Below are 21,462 nucleotides of genomic sequence, written 5' to 3'. Positions count from 1 at the left end.
TTGGAGATTAGGTTTTTGAAAGCGAGAGGTGCATTTATGATGCCAACCACGGGCCAGAAGAATCGATCGGTGGTGGCAGCCGCGGGCCCTACCACCGGGCCTGAGAATTCTTAATCGGGCTTATATATTATACATATTGGGCCCGAACGACCTCGATGCGGGCTCGAATTTCGCCGTTCGGGCTTTGGAGACACCGGCTCGACCAATCGGAGCGCACGTGACAACGGCGCAAATTCTCCTTTCATGATCTCACGTTGTTTCTCTCTTTCTTCCTGCAGATTCTCCCACGTCAATTTCGATTGCCTCCATGGCGGGGAAGGCGACGATCCTCGAGCGATTCGTTACTCTCTCTCCACGTCGATAACGCGGCGGTCCGTTTCGAGCTTCTCGGCTCAGGCGCGATGAAGGCGGCGCCTGGCGAACCGAAGCTCCGGGCGGCGTTGCTGTTCCTCCTCCTCGCGTCGGCGGCCTGGCGTTCCCGCGGGGAGTCGTCGACGTGCCTGATGGTGTACAAGGAGGGCGGGGCGCCGGCCGTCTTCCAGTCCCCGAAATGCCCCCGCTGGAAGCTCCCGAGCCACCACGGTTCCTCACGCCCGCGCGCCGCCGCCGCCGCCGCCGCCCCCCCTGCCACGCGCTGCCAGGTGGCGATGCTCCAGGGCCGCCGGAAATATCAGGAGGATCGCGCCTTCTGCGCGCTCGATGTCCGCATTCCTTTCCCCGGTAAGGAAGTCGATTTTCCGTAAAAAAGGGGGGCATGGGATTCTCCGTGTGGCGAATGTTGAGGTCTTTCGCGAAGTTGAACTGGTTCGGTTTTTGAGTGGTGATGTGAGATGGTTTCCGGACTTGCCTAATAGCAATGGACACTAAATATAAGGATTCTTGGGTAATTGACTGGCTTGATTTTCGGTCTTAAGGGCGTGAGACGGTGAGCTGCCATTTAGCAAAATTAGAGCAGTATGTACTTTTTCTCCCCTGTACTCTAGGCAGATGCTATAGCTTTACGCTAAGTTCAACCCCATAGTCTAATTGGTGGGGACTGAGTAAAATTGCAATTCACAAGAACTTATGTGGCCTGACCTTTAGATTTGCAGAGAATCTCATTCGACACATAGGACAATTGAAAGAGGAGAATTACGTAATTCTAGCGGAACCTTGGAAAAGGAATAATGAACTCAGTGTCGGCGAGACATTTCCTGATTCACTTGGCTTTAATATTAATTACAGTATAAAGAAACGAAAGCGCTCATCAAGGTACTTCTGAAAAAGGAAAAATCAAGGTCCTATTTCTGGTGTTTCTTATGTTATCCTTCGTGCGAGAGAGTTGGTTCTTCGTTATGAGCTATTACTGAGATGTTCTTTGGATAGGGTTCTACTTATTCTTCATAAACCATATTTACTGCCCCGGGCCATAAATCATGAAACAGGCCAAGGTTCTACATTAATACTGGCTGATCGGTGTAAGGTTGAGTATCATTATAATTAGGGGGAGATGGGACTATTACACTATTTGTTTTGTAGTTGTTTTTTCCTCAGATATGTGCTAGTGTTGGGGGTTCTTGATAAGTATACCTTACTCCAGCTGGATATAATTTCTACAACGAGTTTCGTGAGATCCTCTAGACTGGAAGTAATTTTCTGAGGCTTTCGTCCATCTTTAAGTCAAATAAATATATTGGTGTTAACAATACCTAATATTCTGTGAATGGAGACAATTACATGCATGCATTAGTTAGGAGTTTCAGGATTTAATGGAAGCATTATGGCACATGGGGTAATGTACTCAGTTTAAAACAATCAGCTGTGAACTTGATTAAATACTATTTTTTATAGATTGCTCCTCTAACATACAGAATACAATACATCGCTGAAACAGGTAAATCAGGGCTGGAGGAGGTTTCTGTTGGAATCATAGCAGTCTTTGATGGACATAATGGAGCAGAAGCTAGTGAGATGGCTTCAAAGCTTTTATTTGAATACTTTCTTTTGCATACTTATTTTCTTTTGGATTCAACATTTTCCATTGCATTGAAGAAGTTTACTGGAAGATTGGTAGAGAAGGGAGAGCCTGAGGTGGCTTTTCAAGTTCTTAATTGGGCCGAAGGGTTAAGTCAGCAAGAGCCAGATCTTTTCAGGTGGCTTTATTTATTCATGAAATCATTGATCTAATTTAGAAGGAAAAATGAATAGAGGTAGAATGTGGAAAGCTTTTGAATCAATGCATCTCCAAGCTTTTTTAGGTATTCTTGAGATGATTTGGAAAAATACTCATGGCATTGGAATGACCAAGTGGACCTATAATGTGATATCTGTTTAAAAACTCAATCATATGATGGAGCTCCCTGTGCAACGAATTTAAAAGACCCTTAATGCATGGGCTGTTGTATGCCATCTGGAAAAATAGTTGGCTGCTTAATGCCTGCACTTAGTCCCAAATGGGCCTAAGAAGCCTTGCCACAGCTTGTTCAATGCATAGAACCAAAAATCATATGTATGGAAGTTTTCAGGCCCTGAATTGAAGGAGAGCGCTTAGGCTTATCACCTTCAAATTTTTTGATTGGGGCTTGGCGAGTTTCATTGACTCTGGCTTTCCATGCTTTTACAGATTTAAGGTCTTGTCACCAATGGGCATTAATAATTATCCTTCTCACTTGGATGTTTTGAAAGAAGCACTGTTGAGGGCAATTCGGGATATTGATGCAAAATTTTCTAAGGCATGTCTTTCGAATGGTTTGCATGTTTTCAGTTTTTATCTGAATCATTTTTGGGTCTTCTCTGACGCCAATTCGGTTGAATTATGAAGGAAGCATCCAAATCTAATCTTGGCTCTGGATCCACAGCCACAGTTGTTCTAACAGTAGATGGCCAATTTTTAGTTGCCAATGTTGGGGACTCTAAGGCTTTTTTGTGCTCTGAAAAATTTCAATCCCCTGCAGAGGCTAGAGGTGATTATATGCTTTCGAATGCTATCTTATGTTGAGCAATTGTGTGTTAGGTTATTCATGGATTATCTGCCTGTATACAACATATACTGCAGTTTAACTATTATTATTTTGAAAATCACCAAATTAATGGGCTTGTTTCAGCTACTTTCTTGAGGTTATACAAGCGGAAAAGACGTGATGGGACTCCTTTATCTTTAAAGGAAAGTTCAGACTTGAAGTTGAATACTTTGTATGGTCTGACCCATCTTTCTGTTCAAGAATTAACTCGTGACCATCATCCAGATAGGGATGATGAAAGGTCTCGAGTAGAAGCTGCTGGTGGTCATGTTCTCGTAGGGGGTGGTGTCGCTCGTGTAAATGGCCAACTTGCTGTTTCACGAGCTATTGGTGATGTAAACTTTAAGAGGTAATCTACTTTTGTATCACTTATATTTGCCGGTTTTACCCTCCATTATCTGATAATGTCAGAGAGGTTATAAATAACAGCATGTTGTCTAGTACTCTTACTCTCTAAACATTGAAGTTTATTTGCTATGCGTACAATTGATTGCAGTTCTGGTGTAATATCTGTACCTGAGGTTATGGATTGGCACTCTTTGACCTCCAACGACAGCTTTCTGGTAGCTGCATCTGATGGTGTGTTCGAAAAGCTGAGTCCACAGGATGTTTGTGATATATTGTGGGAAGCAAAAAGTGATGGCACCGGAGGATCGGAGATTTCTTCTTCATGTTCATACTCGTTAGCTGATTGTATAGTGAATACTGCCTTTGAGAAGGGCAGTATGGATAATATGGCTGCCATTGTTTTCCCTCTGCAGTCTACTGATTTATCTCAAAACCTTCAAAGTAGAAGTCTTGTTGAATGGCAACATATGCATGCAACTCTGGGAGAGAAGTATGTACATGAGCAATCAGGTGAGTCCCTGTGCTCACAAAGTGTTATTTTGCTGTTCTCATGTGTGGTTCTGCTTACGTAATTTCTTGAGATACCCAATCTAATAGTTCGAGGTTGTGCTGTTTGTTTCAGTTATGAATATGCTGGGTTTATTGTTGCTTTCAAATTGTTATCAAGTGGGGCTCTGTAGAAAATGTAACTGGCAGTAGGTGATTGACCTCCTCTGTTGTCAGTTTACTCTCTCATAAGTTGTACTTATCATAATTGGTCAAGCTTCTGCCTGCCAGTGCCAGATTTATTATTGAATGATGGCCTCAGAAATTTAGGAGCTTTTGGTAGTTAAGAGCATGAATAGAGCTTTTAAGCCAGCTCAATACTGGACCAGGTTTGCCGTTGAGGGCTTTACATGTTGCCTGCAGGGTGGGCAGAGATACTATTCTGTTTGACATGCTTATTCTGTTGAACCAGAAATTTCTGTCTAATCTAGTGATGATGGATTGTTCGACTGAGTATGCTTCTTTCAGAAATTATCCTTCCTTTGAAGTGAGATATCATTAGACTGATTTTGCTGTTAAGTAGGACCGACCAGTTGGACTGGGTGTGTAGCATGTTTTGATCTCTTATCCTTCACTTTTAAGTTTTGGCCAGTTACGGATCTTGATCATATTCTCTTGAGTTTTCCTTTTGCACATAGCCATTTTAGTGTACTTCCTCTAGAAGATGCTACTCTTTTATAATGCATGCTTGTCTTTATTGCTTCAAGTGGTACTTATGCTTAGTGGGATACATATTATTTTAGATAGAGCTTCAATAAGTTGGAGGAATGCAGTTTTGGTCATTTATTTGTCAATCTTTAATCTGTTACACTACGTTTAGTAAGGTATTTTGGGAGATAAAGAAAATTGTGAAGAAAATGATTTCCTTATAGTTGTCTGGAAGAATAGATGTGGGGTGAAGAAAATCTGGAGAAATAGATTTCTGTATGTTAATTGTTATAGATGAAAAGAAAGAGGAAAGAGAAATGTTGTATGGAAAAATGACGCTTTTACCCTTTTTTGTGAATTGTGAATATGAGTGAGCAGATCATAAATTCCACTGAATACGCTTGGAAATTATCATGTTAGTTGCATGCCATTAAGACTTTGATCGTAGATCTATTTGAACATAATGTTAACAGAGCTAGTTCTGTCCTTGTGAGGGAATATAACCTAACTATTTTGAAGGAGAAAGATGGGTGAATCAATTATTATGTGAATAAACTAAAAAAGGAAAAGGCAAACGTGATTCAAGTTGCTAAAGTGGGCACTGACTGTGGGTATGAGATTGAAGCCACACTTGGGCCCATTATATTAAAGTTGCAGATATGTCAGAAGATGAAGGGGATTTTGGTAAAAGGAATATAAGCATTTCCAGATCTCCACGATTTATTTTCAATTCTAGTAGATATACAATTCTCAATAAAATCTTCACCTCTTTTTTTCCTTATATTCATCCAATCAACATAAATCTATTTTCTCCACATACATTTTTTTAATCTACCGTTCTTTCTCCAACTATTCCACTTTTCCAAACAAATTACGCTTACCTGTGGAACCTCGGGCCCGTGGTGCTCTTTTCTACATCCTTTCTCTCTTCCCCTCGTCTGCCGAAACCAATCCCTACGGACCCTACCCCCCCAAAAGCCTCCAAAAGGGGCGGTCTTTCCTTTTGTCCACATATAAAAGAATTCATGCGTGTGCATATTTACTGAAGTCAATTCAGTCATGTTTATTTGTTGTTGCCTCTTTTTCCTCCTTTGCCATTCTTTCATTTCAGTCAAGTTCCCCATTGAGTATCCTCCAAATCATTTCTTTCTGTTCCTGCTTGCTACCTTTTTTATGCTAATAATTAAATCTTTCTCGACCGTTCTTCCTCCCTTCTTCTTTTGTCAGAAATGGGCATGACATCTGAGATCATTCACTTGGAGAATGCTTATCCAGTTATGGCCAAATTTGAAAGGCTAATGGTAAGTAGAAAAAGAATTGTATTTTGCACTTGTTTTCATATTGTCATGTTGTAGAATAAATTTTCATTTTTGTGTTTTTTCGTTTATGAAAAGCTTCAAATCTGCCAATTTCTCAGCACATGATCATGATGATTAGTCTATTGTTATATTACTTTGAGATGGCGATGGCATCATTCCTTTTATTTTCTTTATATGCATAATTTATCTGTCACGGTCTATTGGATTATAATCATTGACGGGATTTCTGCAATACTGTGGATCTATGAATGGAACTCTTGTGACCAATTTGACCTCTGATAGCCAGTCTTACTTAGTCCTTTTATATTGTTTTCTAACTCTGATCAAGAAATTACTACCAAACAAGCTGGGAAGGTTACTATGATTTATCTGGACCTCCTCCCCCTTTGGAAAAATTGGTCATCGTTCAATGTGGGGTAACTGACTATGGGTCAAGTAATTTCTTTTCAATGTCTTTAGTAACCACCATCCTACCATTGCTTAGTAAATCTTTTTAAGGTTATAGTAACTGTAACGCAGATTAGCATGGTCCAGGAAGTTGTGAATTCATATGGGCTCCTCTTATCCGATGGTGGAGATGAAGTGTTTAAACATTGGACGGTCAATGAATACCGTGGACCTTTTTTTTTCTGCTATATTGTCTAGGACTCAAGGCACTGTAGAATGGCCTAAATTATAGTAGACTGTCAAATAGATGTTACGTTTTAATGCTTAGTACCGGGAAATCTTGCTTGCAAAAGAAATTCTTGACAGAACATCCACTGTATCTGTTTGCACCTTGGAAAAAACTTAACTACTCGAGTATTTTTTGCCATGTTTTTCACATTTCGCATTGTTGTATGTTGGAAAGCAGGTGGTTATAGCTGATAGTTGTTTGCTTCTTGTCTTCCAGATTGAGGTAAAACATGGAAGTTTCTGTTGTTTTTATTTAGCTGAGCCTCTTAGTGAGATTATGGACTCTACATCTCAAGTTAGGAATGATGACTGGAAGGACAGTGCATATGACCTTCCTCAAGCTCTACCTGATGCCCTTAGTAAACACAGTGGTAAGCGAAGTTTCTTCACTATAACCTTTTGCACATTGCAAGTAGTAGTGGTTCTGCCTTGGATGTGTAATTTTGTAGTTATCATTCTTAAAAAATTCTTTCATATAATTTCTCAATGTACTTGTTTTGGTTTAGAAGAACAATATTTCCCTCATATGCAATTTCTTTTTAGTTTTAATTGTTTGGAAGATAAAGTATTCTGCTGTTGTTATATCTTTTACGTCTGGAATGTATGTGATGGGGCATACCTACAGTGAATTTCTGTGGATGAGCACATGAAAATGATACTTTTGTGCAAAGTAAAAGAAAAAGTCAGGTTTTGTACTTTTATATTGTTTCTTCATATAGTTTCTAGCTATCTTAAATGTAGCTGTACTCTTTTTATATCTTTCTATTTTTTTATTAGGTGGAAAGCTGAATGCATATGGTGACCAGTGTTCATGGTTGCATTTTGGAATGACTGTTAGTTCAGTGCAAGGTCAATGTACAAATCCCGAAAGCTTTGCTAGTTTCCTCGGTTTGCTTGAATCAATTTCATTCCATGATACGCATGCATCAAACGAGCACACAGTACCCAACTCAAGGTACTTTTAATTGCTTTGACCATGTCGACAGAATATAGGACTTGTTGTTGCTCTAAGTAATTGACTTAAGAATTTTTCATGCCTATTTATACAACCAGTGGTCGTTGCCTGTTTTGCAGTGAGTGCTCTTGCGTGATATGCTAGTTCTAGTTTGTGGAACTTTGACAGCTATTCTGAATGGTTCCAGTACTTTGTTGGTTTATTTAAATGGCCTTGGCATTCTTCATTCCTATTTATACACCTATGGCCATCATTTGTTTTGCAGTGAGTACTCTTTTATGATGCTCTTGTTCCAGTTTGTGGAACTTTTAACTTTCATTTTGAATGGTTCCAAGGTTTTGAGATAAGGAGTTGTTCTGGACTACAGTGTGAAATTATTGGTGCAGTTGCAAATGTGAAGAATACAATATGATATGATGAGAAACATGTAGGAACAGAATATAGGGCCTCAATGGTTAGTGGCTATTAATGTCACACCAAGTACTCCAATTGAGTTTCTACTATCAGTCTGGCTCAGTTGAATCAGTGTGTGAGACGCATGACTTTTGGTACATTAATATTTATTAAATACCAGTATGTGAGATATGGAAACTTTATATAGTATGATGAAGGATTTGTTACACATATTTATGGAAAGTCTATTTTTCTAAGTTACCTATGAAGGTTCATCTCTGGCATGTCTTATTATTTTTTGTTATTTTTCCTGTTGGTCAATCTAGTCCTTGACATTTTGTTTAGTCAATTAAATCCTAAATGTCTTCGTTTTAGTCAATCAAGTCCTATGGTGAACTTTTGCTTTTAGAAAAGGCTACTTGGCAATCGTTTTAGTCAATCAAGTCCACACCTGATTTTCTGCAAAAGGCCACTGACAATAAGATGAGGACTTGATTGGCCAAAATCGAAAACATTTAGGACTCAATTGACTAATAGACAAAAGTAAGACTGTTTTTGCACTTATCCCATGGGAAAATGATTTTCCAGGATCCGAATGAAGTTTCAGGGTGATTTGTATTTTATTTTTATAAGTTATTAATATTTCCTCGTACCACGAGGTGCCAACCACTGAGGATGAACAATATATGGAGACCAACAACATGTGTCTTGACTGATGACTGTTCGATAGCAGAAGTATCAAGCCGTATTTTGTCATACCTCTAGAGTAGGTCTGTCATTCTGTTTGTGCCATTGAGTACAAACTGAAGGAGTGAAAGATACACTTTCTTGAGGAATTTTTCTTCACCCTTGAGAAACAGAAATGGACCTGAAGGTACTACGTTTTAGCTTATGTGTCGGTAGTCTCAAATTATAAATTTGTTTCACAAGAAGTGCTTCGCCATTTCACAGTAACGAGCAACATTTCCACTCTCGGTAATTACTTAGAACTGGTGGAATTTCTGAACTATCTTCGGTTGATGTTAACCTCACTGTTTACTGAGAAAACCTCCCTTCATAGTGCCATGAAGAACTTAAGGGAAAGGTCGGGAATTTCCTAGGTGAAAGGGCAGCTTTCCAGCTAATGGCTAGAGTGAACGAGAGACTTATTTCAAGATGTAAGGCTCTAGAATAGGGTCAGTCATGTCGCATCTCCTTATACTGCCATCTTCCCTGTATTGTTGCCTTAGGGGTACTATATAGCATGTCAAGCATGATTGATCTCAGAAAATAATTCTGTTACTCCTTTACAAAAAGTTATACCAAGAAAGATTTACATTGCCCGTCATGAAGAAAATGCCTAGTGAAGTTTGCCCTCCCTTCATTGGTCCATCTTCCCCGTGGTGATCTATATCTGTCACATGCTACAAGCCTGCATCCATATCTACATATGGTAATAAAAGTGAGTACAATGGAGCTTTGTATGGAGCCACATCATCACAAAACTCCATTCTCTCCCTCTAGGGCCACTACTCTTTACATTAATTACAACCCACTAACATTAGTATTTATGACACAAAAAAAAAGAAAGCTTATTTATCCCACTTAATTTAATATTAATTTTTTCACATTAATTTATGTAACTTATTGATTAGGAAATAATTCTATATAATAGTAGTGAATAAAGATAACATTTCCATTGCTTAATGTGGTTGGTTTTGTCACATACATAGATGAATATAATTTGATTGATGTATGATTTTTTCACTAGTTATTTGATGAAGAGTCATACTAATCTCTACTTTCTTTAAGTTATTAATTATGTATTTGCACAAAATGCTTTACTAGACTTTGCGACAAAGAAATTATACATGTCTAGACTATTGGAAATATATATGTATATATATTATATCATGCTTATGTAGTAGCAGAAAAGAATCACAAAAGTTTTTCTAAGTTGTAATTAGATTTGAATTTTCTTTTTAATCTATAAATTTAGTTGACATTTACATTGGTCGCGTAAAAGTGACATCTTACGTAAAACTCAAATGTATATTCTCCAGAAGTTATTATTCAAATATAAATAATCTGTGTCAATCCGACTTTTACTTGCTCTAGGGCACTCATTCCTATAAGTAAAATCCCTGCATAAAATTCAGTCACATTATAAAGACAGAATGTTACATTAATAATCAACAATTAGCTATATATAGCGAAAATAGTGTTAAAGTAATTTAAATTCTAAAACTGTTATCGATATGCTTTATCAAAATAAGGGTTAATACCATGAAAACCCCAAACTGGTACACCTGTGACAAATTTACCCTCCTATAAATTTGACTGTCAAATTGCTGAATTGGATGACATGTGACAGTTGACGGGTGTAAGGGTTTGGGGTTTTACCCTCTGTTAGTTACAAGTGTACCGGTTTGTGGTTTTTCATGGTATTAATCCAATTTAACAGAAACTAACAGAGGGTAAATTTGTCACAAATGTACCAGTTTGGGGTTTTTTGGTGGTCAACAAATTAGTTTTTGGTAAATTTATCATAGATGTGTCAGTTTGGAGTTTTTGATTGTTAAAAAATCAGTTTGGGGTAAATTTGTCACATTTGTAACAGTTTGGGGTTTTTCGTGGTATTAACCCTTAAAATAATACTTAAATTAATTGTTTGGTTGATAAATATGTGTTGTTTGTGTACTACATGAGACTTTTATATATTTTGCGTTTTATGACCACATTAAATTGTAAAAATTAAAAGTTGCAATAAGCTAATCTTCAAATTCCTACAAGGCATGGATCTTCAACTAGTTTAGCTAAATTCCCTCTAAGGTGGATAGGCACCTTGCATTTGAATGATGCGGGTGGTCCAATGAGGAGATGACATCTCAGGTGAAGTTTAAGAAGAAAGACTCATTCGGCTGAGTCAAAGGTTTCCTATTTCAAGTTGGTGTCTAATTTGAGTAGAATCCTAATTTGACTAGGTTTCCTAGTTTAATATTTCCTAGTTCATTGTTTCCTAGTTTAACATTTCCTAATTTAAGGTTTTCTAGTTTAATCTTTCCTAGTTTAGTGTCCTAGTCTCTCTATAATTAAGAGGTGCTTTCTCAGTTGTAAGCATGCGGATTTGTGAGTTGATAATACATGAGAATTTCTCTCAAGTGAGTGATTTTTTTGGGTACTTTATCCAATACACTTCGGTGGTGAACCTTAAAGTCCTTCGATTCTTCATCCAATTTGTTGGTGGTAAACCTTCAAGTTCTTTATCCTTAGCTGGTGGAGTATTCCTTTATGCCTTTGGTGGTGAACTGTTCTATCCCAAAGTTCTTTTTTGGCTAACACATCAAACTCTTTCTTTCCGTCTAATTCATTCCGCGTTCTCACCCAGTCTCACCACACATCAGAGTCTAGTTCGTGAGAATTTGACAACATCCTAATTTATTTGAAGATATTACAAATGTTCCGTATAACTACCTGAATCTCCTTGTACCTTTTCGTCTTGTATCCCTGGGGGAAAGAGAGGAAGAGGAGAGCGACGATAAATGGCAGTGAGGTGCTTTTGATTTGTGCTTTTTATTGCCTGAGAAGGGAATTTCTTTCCAACTCACAGTAGGCCTGTCGTTCTCGATTGGCCCCTACGTGGTTATAGATACGAATTGGGATTTAAGACATGAACATCAGGAAGCTTATGCCACAATAGTATTTTAAACATATAGATATAAAATAAGTTTACACAAAACATACACAGCTCAAAATCTACTTGATTTTGAATTTCATGAATATAAGTTATAAATAATGGCTTGAATGGAACTTATAATGATTTTTTGTTGTCATGTGACTGTTAGAAGTGAAAATATGATGGGATATGGTAAATTTTCCCCTCATGAAACATCATACTTCAGGGTGTAGCCTTGTGGGGATTAGGCAATTCTAGCAAGTCTACCCCTACACCACGTCCGAAGTCGCAAGTCTTAACTCCTTCCTCAAAGAATAAACTCACTCGCAGACAATTTACGTCTGAAGTGGCATAGTCTTTACCCCTTCCCCAAAGAATCAACTCACTAACAGACAATTTAAGTTCAGGTGCAGAAATTTCCTTGAAACATAAGCAGAGATTGTGTCAATGCAGAATTTGCTCCACGTCAATGTCAGATAATTTTATCATTTACAGATCTACATATCTTGTATTACACCGTTAGAATATTTAAATATTAAATCACGCCTTCATAATAGCTTAAGCTTTTAGAACAATTTGTAGTAGTTCCATAAAATTTTACATGGTATTAGACTAGGAGATCTTGAGATCAAATCTTATCTATTTGCCCTCCCCATTTTATATATCAACACTTCTGTCTTAGACCTAAGTTTAGTTTACACATGAGGGGGAATATTAAAATATTTATGTATTAAATCACTTCTTTATTTAATAGTTTAAGCTTTTAGAACAGTTGTCAGTGGTTCAACAAAATTTTACAACGACCATCACATAAGGCCAGTCAGCTGAATTGGTCAACTGCCCTTTGAAATGATGCCTTCATCCATATAATCAAAGTGATGACCGGCAGTACTTTAGTAGGACCACAAGAAAGATGAAAGGAATTGAGGAAATTTCCATTTTGTCTAGCTTACACTGTGGCATATCTGTTTTGACATATTGCATTAGATAATTCATTGCAGATGCTTTTATATCTTTCTAAATACACTTAAAAAGAGATGTAATATCTCTCTCTCTCTCTCTCTCTCTCTCTCTCTCTCTCTCTCTCTCTCTCTCAAATAATTTAACTTATGTTCTGAAGTTGATGCATAGTCCGTCGTTAAGTTCATATAGTATAGATACATCCGATCATGGCAATGCTTAAAAATGACGATGTTACTTTCTGAAACTCTTTCAAGCATCCTCCGTAGATTTTTCAACTTTTAAAAGAACCCTGAAAAACATTGTTTTGATATTTTCTAGATCTTAATGTTTCCTAAATCAGATTTATAAATTGGTCAGTAAGAGCTACATTAAAGTTCCAGGGCACCAGTTTAAGATATGGTTGGCATGAAAATTAAATTAGTGAATATTATGGAGTGTAACATGGGATCTGGAAATAGCTTCTAGTTCTGTCAAAATCTGCACTAGTTTATTCGTTTCATAAACGGGTGACAAGATTGGTAGCTATCAAGCATCATCCTTTTCCCTGATTGGAGGCGTTCCTTGTGATGACAATTGTTCTTATTACACGGTGTAGGTATGTCCTTGAGAAGAGGTTTGGGCGAGGATCATTCGGTGAAGTATGGTTGGCTTTTCACTGGAATTGTTGCAAAGAAAGCAATTCCTTTGACTGGAGTCAGAAATTGAAGAATGTTTCCTCTGATGCTACGATGTCTGGGTCATCTAGCAGACACTTATGTAACAGCTCATCAAGTCACAACTGCAGCTCTGCTGCAGATAACTTGTTCATTTTAAAGCGCATAATGGTAATGATTTTGGCCTGCAGTTATCAAGTTTTACTATACAATTAACAGATGACTTTTTTAATTCAGAATGAAGCTATGCACATGGTACTCCAAGTTTTCCTTTGAGTTGACATAGCAATTTCATCTGATTTTAGATTAATAAGATATAATATCAATAATGATGGTCATTTGGATATTTTTAATGTATTGAATGCTTAGAAACTTTAATATGTGATATTAAAGTTTTGTGTGACTTTAAGAGAGAACTACATGGTTGTATTCTTTATAGTCACCCTTTGATTTTTGAGCAGGTAGAGAAAGGCCTTGCTGTATACTTAAGTGGACTACGGGAGAAGTATTTTGGCGAAGTCTTTCTCAATGCATCTAAGTCTCTTGAAGACATTTCAAGTGGAGCAGAGGACATTATTTCCAAAGAATCAAAGTCAAGATTTTCTGGAAAGTCAGAAATTATTAAATCAGCTGCTTATAAGACACAGAAATCAAGGGCCTTCGTTAGTATTTCGCCAAACAGATTTAGTCAGAGAAGGGACTTTTATGAAGAGGGATTGGATCATATTGCTAGATATGTAGAGTCATTTGAGTCACGCTCCAACGATATGTGGCTTGTGTTCCGTCACGAAGGTGTTTCCTTGTCAAAGCTTCTATACACTGTCGAAGAAGTAGAAGAGAGAGGTGATGATGGGATTGAAGGAAGAAAACATGCTCAGGTATTGCGTCCATCAAAATGGTGGCACTGGTTGAAAACTACAGAAGCGGGACAAAAGGAAATGTGCAACCTTATATTGCAATTGGTACGCCTAATATAAACTCTTTGTGCATCCATACTCAGCCGTTGGTCAGTCGGTCAACCTCTGTTTGGCCCTGTAATGCTGTAGATATAGTACTGCAGTTTCTTAGCTAGAGTATGCAAGGCACATCATCCCTCTTGACTATACTGATGCAAGATCAATCTGCTAATAGCTAAAGCTTTTTACTATGATTTGGTCTTGAGAAACTTATGGAGGAAAGAACATTGGAATTTAGTCCAAGTCACCCTCACACCCCTCACACCCTTATTCAAAAGCCACTCGTCTGATTCTCCAAAAGTATAATGCCCAAGTCTTGGTGAAAATATATGTAGGGTCAATTGCATTTACCTAAACCAAGCCTCCAACTGCAGGTCCGCATTTAAGATCTGAACTCTTGGTTGGAAAATTGTCAAAATGGGGGGTGCACAATTATATGCCCAAATTGCTCAATTAGTTCTGTTCTTGGTGAAAATATATGTAGAGTCAATTGCATTCACCTAAACTAAGCCTCCAACTGCAGGTCCGCATTGAAGATCTGAACTGTTGGTTGGAAAATTGTCAAAATAGGGGGTGCACAATTATTTATAGTATGCCATATGTATATAATTTTCCCGTGATATTTCGAGGTAGTTATATCAGAATGACATTGATTCTTGCATCAGTTCAGTCTATAACAGTTGAAACATCTTGGAGAATTTTACAGAAGGCCGAGTGGCCCATCAGTAGATCGATATGTGTCTGAATGATTTTCATTGATATGATTAGATCGACACATTTCTTTCAAGTTTGTCTGATCTTGCACTTCTAAGTCGGACCAAAGAGTTACTTCTTGAAAATATGAACCATTTTTGAAGCTAAAAGATTTTGACAGTTCTTCTGGAAATGTGCTTTCATGTGCATGCTCTTCAGAATACGAGCATATTCTTTGTGAGTTTACTGCTTTACGGCCTCTAGATCCTATAAGATGTGTTATCGTTCATGATAATGAATATTGAAAATAATAAGCCATATAATTGCTACTTCACGACAATTGTCATTTTTCCATATCTAATTGACTGGCATCACTTGCATGAAGGTAGAAAACCTGTCCAAGAGCCATATCATTATCACCTGGAACTTGCTTTATGCTTTTTGTATTGGGTCGGACTGATTTCATTTTATATCGTTCATGAAATCAGGATATCATGACCAGCCTTGACTTGGAGTTTACCAAATATCTGTATAGATGCTAGGTACCGCTGAAGTTGTAATTGGGGTTCTGGTTCTTTGGTTGTAGAGGGTTACATACATAGGCGGATCATTTCAATTGCAGACATTTTTTAGGCCCAAAAAAATTCAGAAACTTCAGCTAATTTTAATAATCCCTATGATTTGTCATTTTCTTTCCTTGGGATAGCACTGGTTGTTGCTTTTGGGATGCATTATTAAAACCTCTTTTCTTTTTTATGCTCAGTTGTTGGCGCTCAAAGCCTGCCATGACCGTAATATCACTCACAGGGATATTAAACCTGGTAAGGATATACAATCTGTCGCAATATATAAACTATCTAGTAAAGTGATATGAAAATAATATTGGCCGTGGACATATCATCTTCTTTGTGCCACCGATGTTTTTCATTCATGACTAAATAAGTGACTTGATAACAATATGTTGGTTGGCGAAGCAGTTCATTAACCAGCTACATCATTTTCTTGTTGATTGCTTCTTTGTCATGCATAGGTTCTTGGAAACTTAATGAAGAAACACCATTTCTCCTTAAACGTACGAGTTGGCTGTCACATAACACGACCATGGCCTTCTCTTGCACTTGTTAAACTTTCTTCATGAAAATCTCGGTCAAGTCAGTAGCTTTATAATCTCAGAACCAACCTACTTCATTTTTTTTCCGGTACAAGAGTTGCTTAACTTACAAATACTTTTTAGGAGCGCGCTCTTGGGTGCGGCAATCCTTCTCACGATACCTATAGTTGGTGGGGGGCGCGAAAATCCTTCATGATTGCTTTAGTTGGTAGGGAGATGCGTGACTGAAGATCATGCTTATACAATGGATTGATATTTGGATTTTTTTTTTCTTTTTCTTTTTCTTTTTGTAGAGAACATGGTGATATGCTTTGAGGATAAGGAAACTGGGAGATGTCTGAGAGGAACTCCAAATGGAGACAAGAATTATATCAGCAAAATGTATTCTGAACTTTTTTTTATTAAGGAAATCTACAGCTAATTTTTCTGGCATTATTGATTATTTGATTGTTTAGAATTCAGCATTGAACTATGCAGGCATTGGATTTTCTCTCTTCTTACAGCTGCTTCAAGCTCTTATATCTGCTAATGTATGTATCTCTGATTAGTTAATAAAAATAACCATGCATGCGATGGTGTGGAGCCTACTTCTAGGCTTTAACAAAGATTTTTGCCATTCCATTTCTCGATGCTTCCCTTTTTGGCCTTTTTGGTTCCTTTGTCATTTAATGTTTGGCTACTCCTCTGGATAAATTATGCATTCTCGGCTTGTGAGAGCATTAAAACAGTTTTTATTTTCAGGTATAAAAGATGCACCTAACTACTGGTGGATTAAAAGATTAATTGGATGTTAATATTGACGATGTTGTAATTGTTTCGCATGTTTAACTTTATACTGCTTTCCTGTTTGCATCCTTCTTTGTTTTAGCTACTTCTTCTTAGTTATTCTGGGAGTCATCGAATTTTCAACAAAATCTGTTGATTCTCTTACAAATCCCTTGCTATTCTTGGTTCTTCTTGAAGTCATTTAATTTGGCTCTTGTAATGTCTAACTTCTGGATGAAGTGAAATTTCCATCTTCCAAGGGTTAGATCAGTTTCTTCTTTTGGTTTTCACTTATGTTACTTGGAGTGAGGTAGCGAGTTGCAGTTTAAATGCTTATGTGGGAACAAATTTTGTACTTCCTGTGTCAGGCGCATTATTGACTTTGGGAGTGCAATAAATCAATTCACTCTGAAGCATCTGTATGGATTGGCTGGCCCTTCAAGGTATTACATTGTTAAAAGAAACTGAACTTCTTGTAACATTCAGAAAAAGAGCTTTATTTGTTGTAGAACTGCTGAATCTATCCTCTAGAAAGTTGTCATCTTCTTCGTGTGATTTTTATTATCTTTTTTTGTATTTGATGCTGCTCCAGAGCTGAACAAACTACAGAATATACTCCTCCTGAAGCCTTACTAAATGAAACATGGTATCACGGACCAACCACCATGAAGTGAGCTGAGCATTCCTTATCTTGAAGATTGTTGTTTTCTCTGTAGAGACAAATATTTGTTAATCTCCAATAGTGTATTGATAACAGGTACGATATGTGGAGTGTTGGTGTGGTCATGTTAGAGTTGATACTAGGGTCACCAGATGTTTTTCATATAAGTGCTTTAACCCGTACTCTTTTGGATCAACATCTTGAGGGATGGAGTGAAGGTTTAAAGCAGTTGGCATATAGGTAAGTCTGCACCTTACTTCATGTATTATGGTTCTTTTGCATCATTTTGTATATGAAATTTCTCTCATAAATATGTAGCTCGTAAAATAATTTGTTTTTGGTCAATAGAAAGAGAATGCTTGGGGAGAAATTACCAAATCAGTCCTACATCTATTGTACCGCCGCTTATTCAGTCCTTCAATTTCAAATTTTGCCAAGCTAGTCCTATTTCAATGTAGTCCTTCCGGCTGGAAAATGCTGACCTCGAGGTCCAGTCAGCACTAGCCATCCTATGTGTTTGGCTAGCCTTTGACGAGGACCATCACTGATAGAAACAATGCCGTATTGTTTCATTAAAGAAAATAAAAAATCGAAGCCCTCTCTTCTCCTAAATCGCAATCCCAAATTCCCACAGATGAACTCTAATTTCTTTCCCATTTCCCTCAAATCAACATATAAATACGACAAGGACGACACACTCAGTTCAAGACCACAAAGACAAAATACCTTCTGATTGGTCTCCGCCTTTTTGTAAAAAACTGAAGACTCCGGACACCACACACAGATTGGGACCACCATACTTTGTCGTCGCTGTGGAATCTCGAGGGAAATGTGATGGAATTAGAGTTTGAATTGAGGGAATGAAGATTCTTTTGGATTCCACGAACAAATCGGGTCTTTGCAATTGGGGGGAATTGGCAATTCTGATGAAGAAAGGCCTGGGGCAAAATGAGGGAGTCAATTAGGGCCGATTTGAGGGAAATGGGAGAGAAATTAGGGTCCATCCACGGGAATGTGAGATTGCGAATCGGGGGAAAAGAGGGCTTCTGGTATTTTTGTTTTTTTTATTAATGGCGTCATTTCTATTAATGATGGTCCACGTCAGATGCCTTCGGTCGGACACGTACGATGGACTGTTCTGATTGGACCTCCAAGTCAACATTTTTTGGCTTAAATTGGCTGAAAAGACTAGATTGAAAAATTATCAAAAGATTTAGTACTAAATTGGCAAAAATGGATAACTTTGGACTGAATTGACGGTCGTAGGTTTAGGATTCATTTAATGATTTTCCTGAATGTTTGGATTGTGTCTCCGTAAACGTGCATGTATAGCTTGCATCCCATTTATATGCAATGAAAGGGTTGTGGAACAGACAGATTGAGATGGTTGTTGACTGTTGAGTGCCCAATACTTAGCACATTTAAATGCAAACATTTAAAAGTTAATAAAGAACCAACTGAAACATCATCCTTTGCTACAGTTTTGTGCCATGATGTGTTTAAAGATATTTTCTAAAGATTGGTTCATTTTTCTGTGCATGTGTCAGACTTAGATCGTTTATGGAGATGTGCATCTTGATCCCAGGTAGTTCCTTGAAACATCAGTTTGGTGGTGCAATGTACAAGGTAACCTCCAACACTCTGATTTTTGACAGGTCTAGACACTAGAGTGTCTTTTGCACAACCTGCAACCTGCCGTTCTTTCGGGGGTTTATACTTGTTACTTAATTGTTTTTCAAACTTGCCAGAAAAAGTCACTTGTCTCGAAGTTTGATTCAGTTAACTTTAGTCCCCAAACTTCCTAATGAATGAGTAAAGAAGATGCTGAACTTGTGAATGATTTCAAATTGATGTCTGAACTAGGGTGATCTCCAATAATTCATGATTATTTGTCAAGTTAGTAGATATTGGCACTTCTTTGTGGTTTTTATGTCAAAGTGTATTAACAGTTATTTCCTACAATCATTTCCTACGTTGAGATGCAGAGTGGAGTTTCACCAGCTTCCTGGAAATGTTCGGAAGAGTTTTTCTCACATCAAATAAAGAGCAGAGATCCTCTTAAGATTGGGTATGTTTCCTGATATCTTACATAGGTCGTGTATGCTTTCAAAGTCGTCTTGCTGTTGTGCGAGGCTCCCTTGTTCTCTTTCGAGTCTTGCTAGATCATGACAGTATTTACTTCCAAAAAATGTTGCAGCTTTACAGATGTTTGGGCTCTGCGATTGGTCCGCCATCTCTTACTGTGGGATCCAGTAAGTTTTTCATTGTGCAAATGACTATCTTAACTATTTCCTCTCGAAGAATGTTTTGCTTACCACAGACTTGAGGATTCTGCATATAAAAGATGGCTTTTGCTTTGATACAACCTAATAAAAATTGCAATTCAGTTTTAAGAAATATATAATTTCCAAATGAATACTTATAGCATTTTTCTTCTCAAGGATATGCTGGTGTCTCTTCTGTAAATAAGGAGCATTTGCATTGATTACAATGGGTTGAATCAGCTGAAAAACCTACAGACTATTGGGAAAGTTGATTGAAGTCTCATAGGCAAACAGCAATTTATATATTTGCAAGTATCCTGTAGCATCTCTTTTATGGCTTTTATGTGAGGTCCTCAACAAGTATCTTGGAAAAAGTTTCACTCCATTTCCAGAAAATAGGAAACTTGGAGGTTTCTACTGGCCCTGTTCTTGCTTTATAAAGGTTTTCTGTTTTTTGGCTTGCTTTAAAAAATATCTAAAATAGGAGAAAATTTCATAATTTTGAGAACCATTTTGTGACGATTGTGGATTCTTGGCTTTTACTGCAATGATTTGGGACATATGTGGTGTGAGTCTTGGATGTGAATGCTTAATTTTGATACACTGGAGTCCTTATCATAGGAGTTGATTTTGTTGATTGGTTAGTATACCCATGGTCCCTTTACGTGGATTACTTGTACAAAAAAAAAAAATAAGACAATTTTTTTTCCTGAAACTAGCACCAGAAGTCCAAAAGTTATGTCAATATGGGCTCTTGACATCCAGTGCAGTTAACCTGGTCATGCAGGAAACATGCAACACTATGTATCAGGAATTATTTTTTTCTTTTATTTTCTGATTGAGCATGCACGTTCAAAATACCCGTACTGAAACTTTACTCTTTTCTCTAAGCATTTTGAATTATGATGGAGAGGACATCGTTTGATTGAAATCAGAGGATCACTTATAACTTAAATTCCTACGTTGTTGGACATACGTTAAAATACATAGTGAATTGCAGGATGACCGATTCAGTGTTGATGAAGCTCTGCAACATCCTTACTTCAAGACTCTGCGCAGGACATGAATTATGGTAAGATCTACATCTGAAATATGAACTTATGGGCTCCTGTTATGAGAGGGATACGGTTTACCCTCATGGTCTACTGATTCGACATGCAAGCAATGTGCCGAACATAAAATAAATCGGGAAATATGCGTAATGATGGTAATCTGCTTCACCATTCAATTTTGTTCACTGCTTTCTATCAGTAGTATGTGATTTTTATTGATGAGACGTGCGGGAACATTTCCGCAGGGAAATACCTTTGCAGCTGCAAAAGGAGATTGTTATATGTTCATTCCCTCGCGGATGTCACGGTAAGGCGAGGCAAACAGTTTCCAGCAACTTCCGGCATACGTCTGTAGACGTCCTCACTTTCTGCTTATTTAAATGCCCACGATGTTCCTGATACGGTGTGTCGCCGATATACATCTTCTCCGTTCAAATATTGGCTTTCGCGGCAGTAGCCAACAGTAGCCAATGATGCAAGTCATCAGTTATAGCTTTCTATAGATTATTATTACACGAGCGTGTGCCTTTGTATATTTGGTCTTTCTTTTCTTTTCTTTTCTTTGGTGGAGCACCTCTGTGTATATTACGGTGTTGTATAAATGTACAAAGTTTCTATTCCCTGCTCTTTGACATTCTCAGCAAAACTTCCATGAATCCACAATATCGTCATTCGGATCGGATGTTACCATATACCTGTGTGAGAGTAATCAAAACACTCCTAAGGTAGCGCGAGTTGAAACTGAAGCGCATAGAAGCATGGTTTGACTTTAAGGATGTCATTGCAGTTTCTATCTCTTTAATCTT

At 37.7% G+C, this 21,462-nt stretch overlaps 1 protein-coding gene across 14 annotated transcripts; it reads left to right on the top strand.

Moving 5' to 3' along the window:
- The first annotated feature begins 236 nt into the window (after window positions 1–236).
- On the top strand, window positions 237–21,283 carry LOC115673504 (probable inactive protein kinase At3g63330). Of its 14 annotated transcripts, XM_056314723.1 has the most exons (22): window positions 660–720; window positions 1,874–1,945; window positions 2,032–2,132; window positions 2,603–2,715; window positions 2,805–2,942; window positions 3,084–3,348; window positions 3,496–3,857; window positions 5,769–5,842; window positions 6,753–6,906; window positions 7,313–7,490; window positions 13,097–13,325; window positions 13,616–14,116; window positions 15,567–15,624; window positions 16,208–16,295; window positions 17,048–17,122; window positions 17,272–17,349; window positions 17,437–17,580; window positions 18,888–18,966; window positions 19,320–19,408; window positions 19,538–19,592; window positions 20,605–20,811; window positions 20,902–21,283. In XM_056314723.1, exons 2-21 carry the CDS (start codon window positions 1,922–1,924, stop codon window positions 20,668–20,670), a joined length of 2,871 nt encoding a protein of 956 aa, XP_056170698.1. In that variant the 5' UTR covers window positions 660–720; window positions 1,874–1,921; the 3' UTR covers window positions 20,671–20,811; window positions 20,902–21,283. The 14 variants fall into 14 exon arrangements, with proteins under 14 accessions (XP_056170695.1, XP_056170703.1, XP_056170691.1 ...); XM_056314720.1 differs by having other exon boundaries at window positions 237–720; window positions 1,874–2,132; window positions 20,605–20,676; window positions 20,918–21,283; XM_056314716.1 differs by having other exon boundaries at window positions 238–720; window positions 1,874–2,132; window positions 2,603–2,711; window positions 2,801–2,942.
- The last annotated feature ends 179 nt before the right edge of the window (window positions 21,284–21,462 follow it).

The sequence above is a fragment of the Syzygium oleosum genome, unplaced genomic scaffold, assembly GCF_021117445.2.
Source record: "Syzygium oleosum isolate NSW1041296 unplaced genomic scaffold, Sole_v2.1 Sole_v2.09, whole genome shotgun sequence".
NCBI lineage: Eukaryota > Viridiplantae > Streptophyta > Magnoliopsida > Myrtales > Myrtaceae > Syzygium > Syzygium oleosum.
This window is presented reverse-complemented; position numbering and strand designations above follow the sequence as displayed.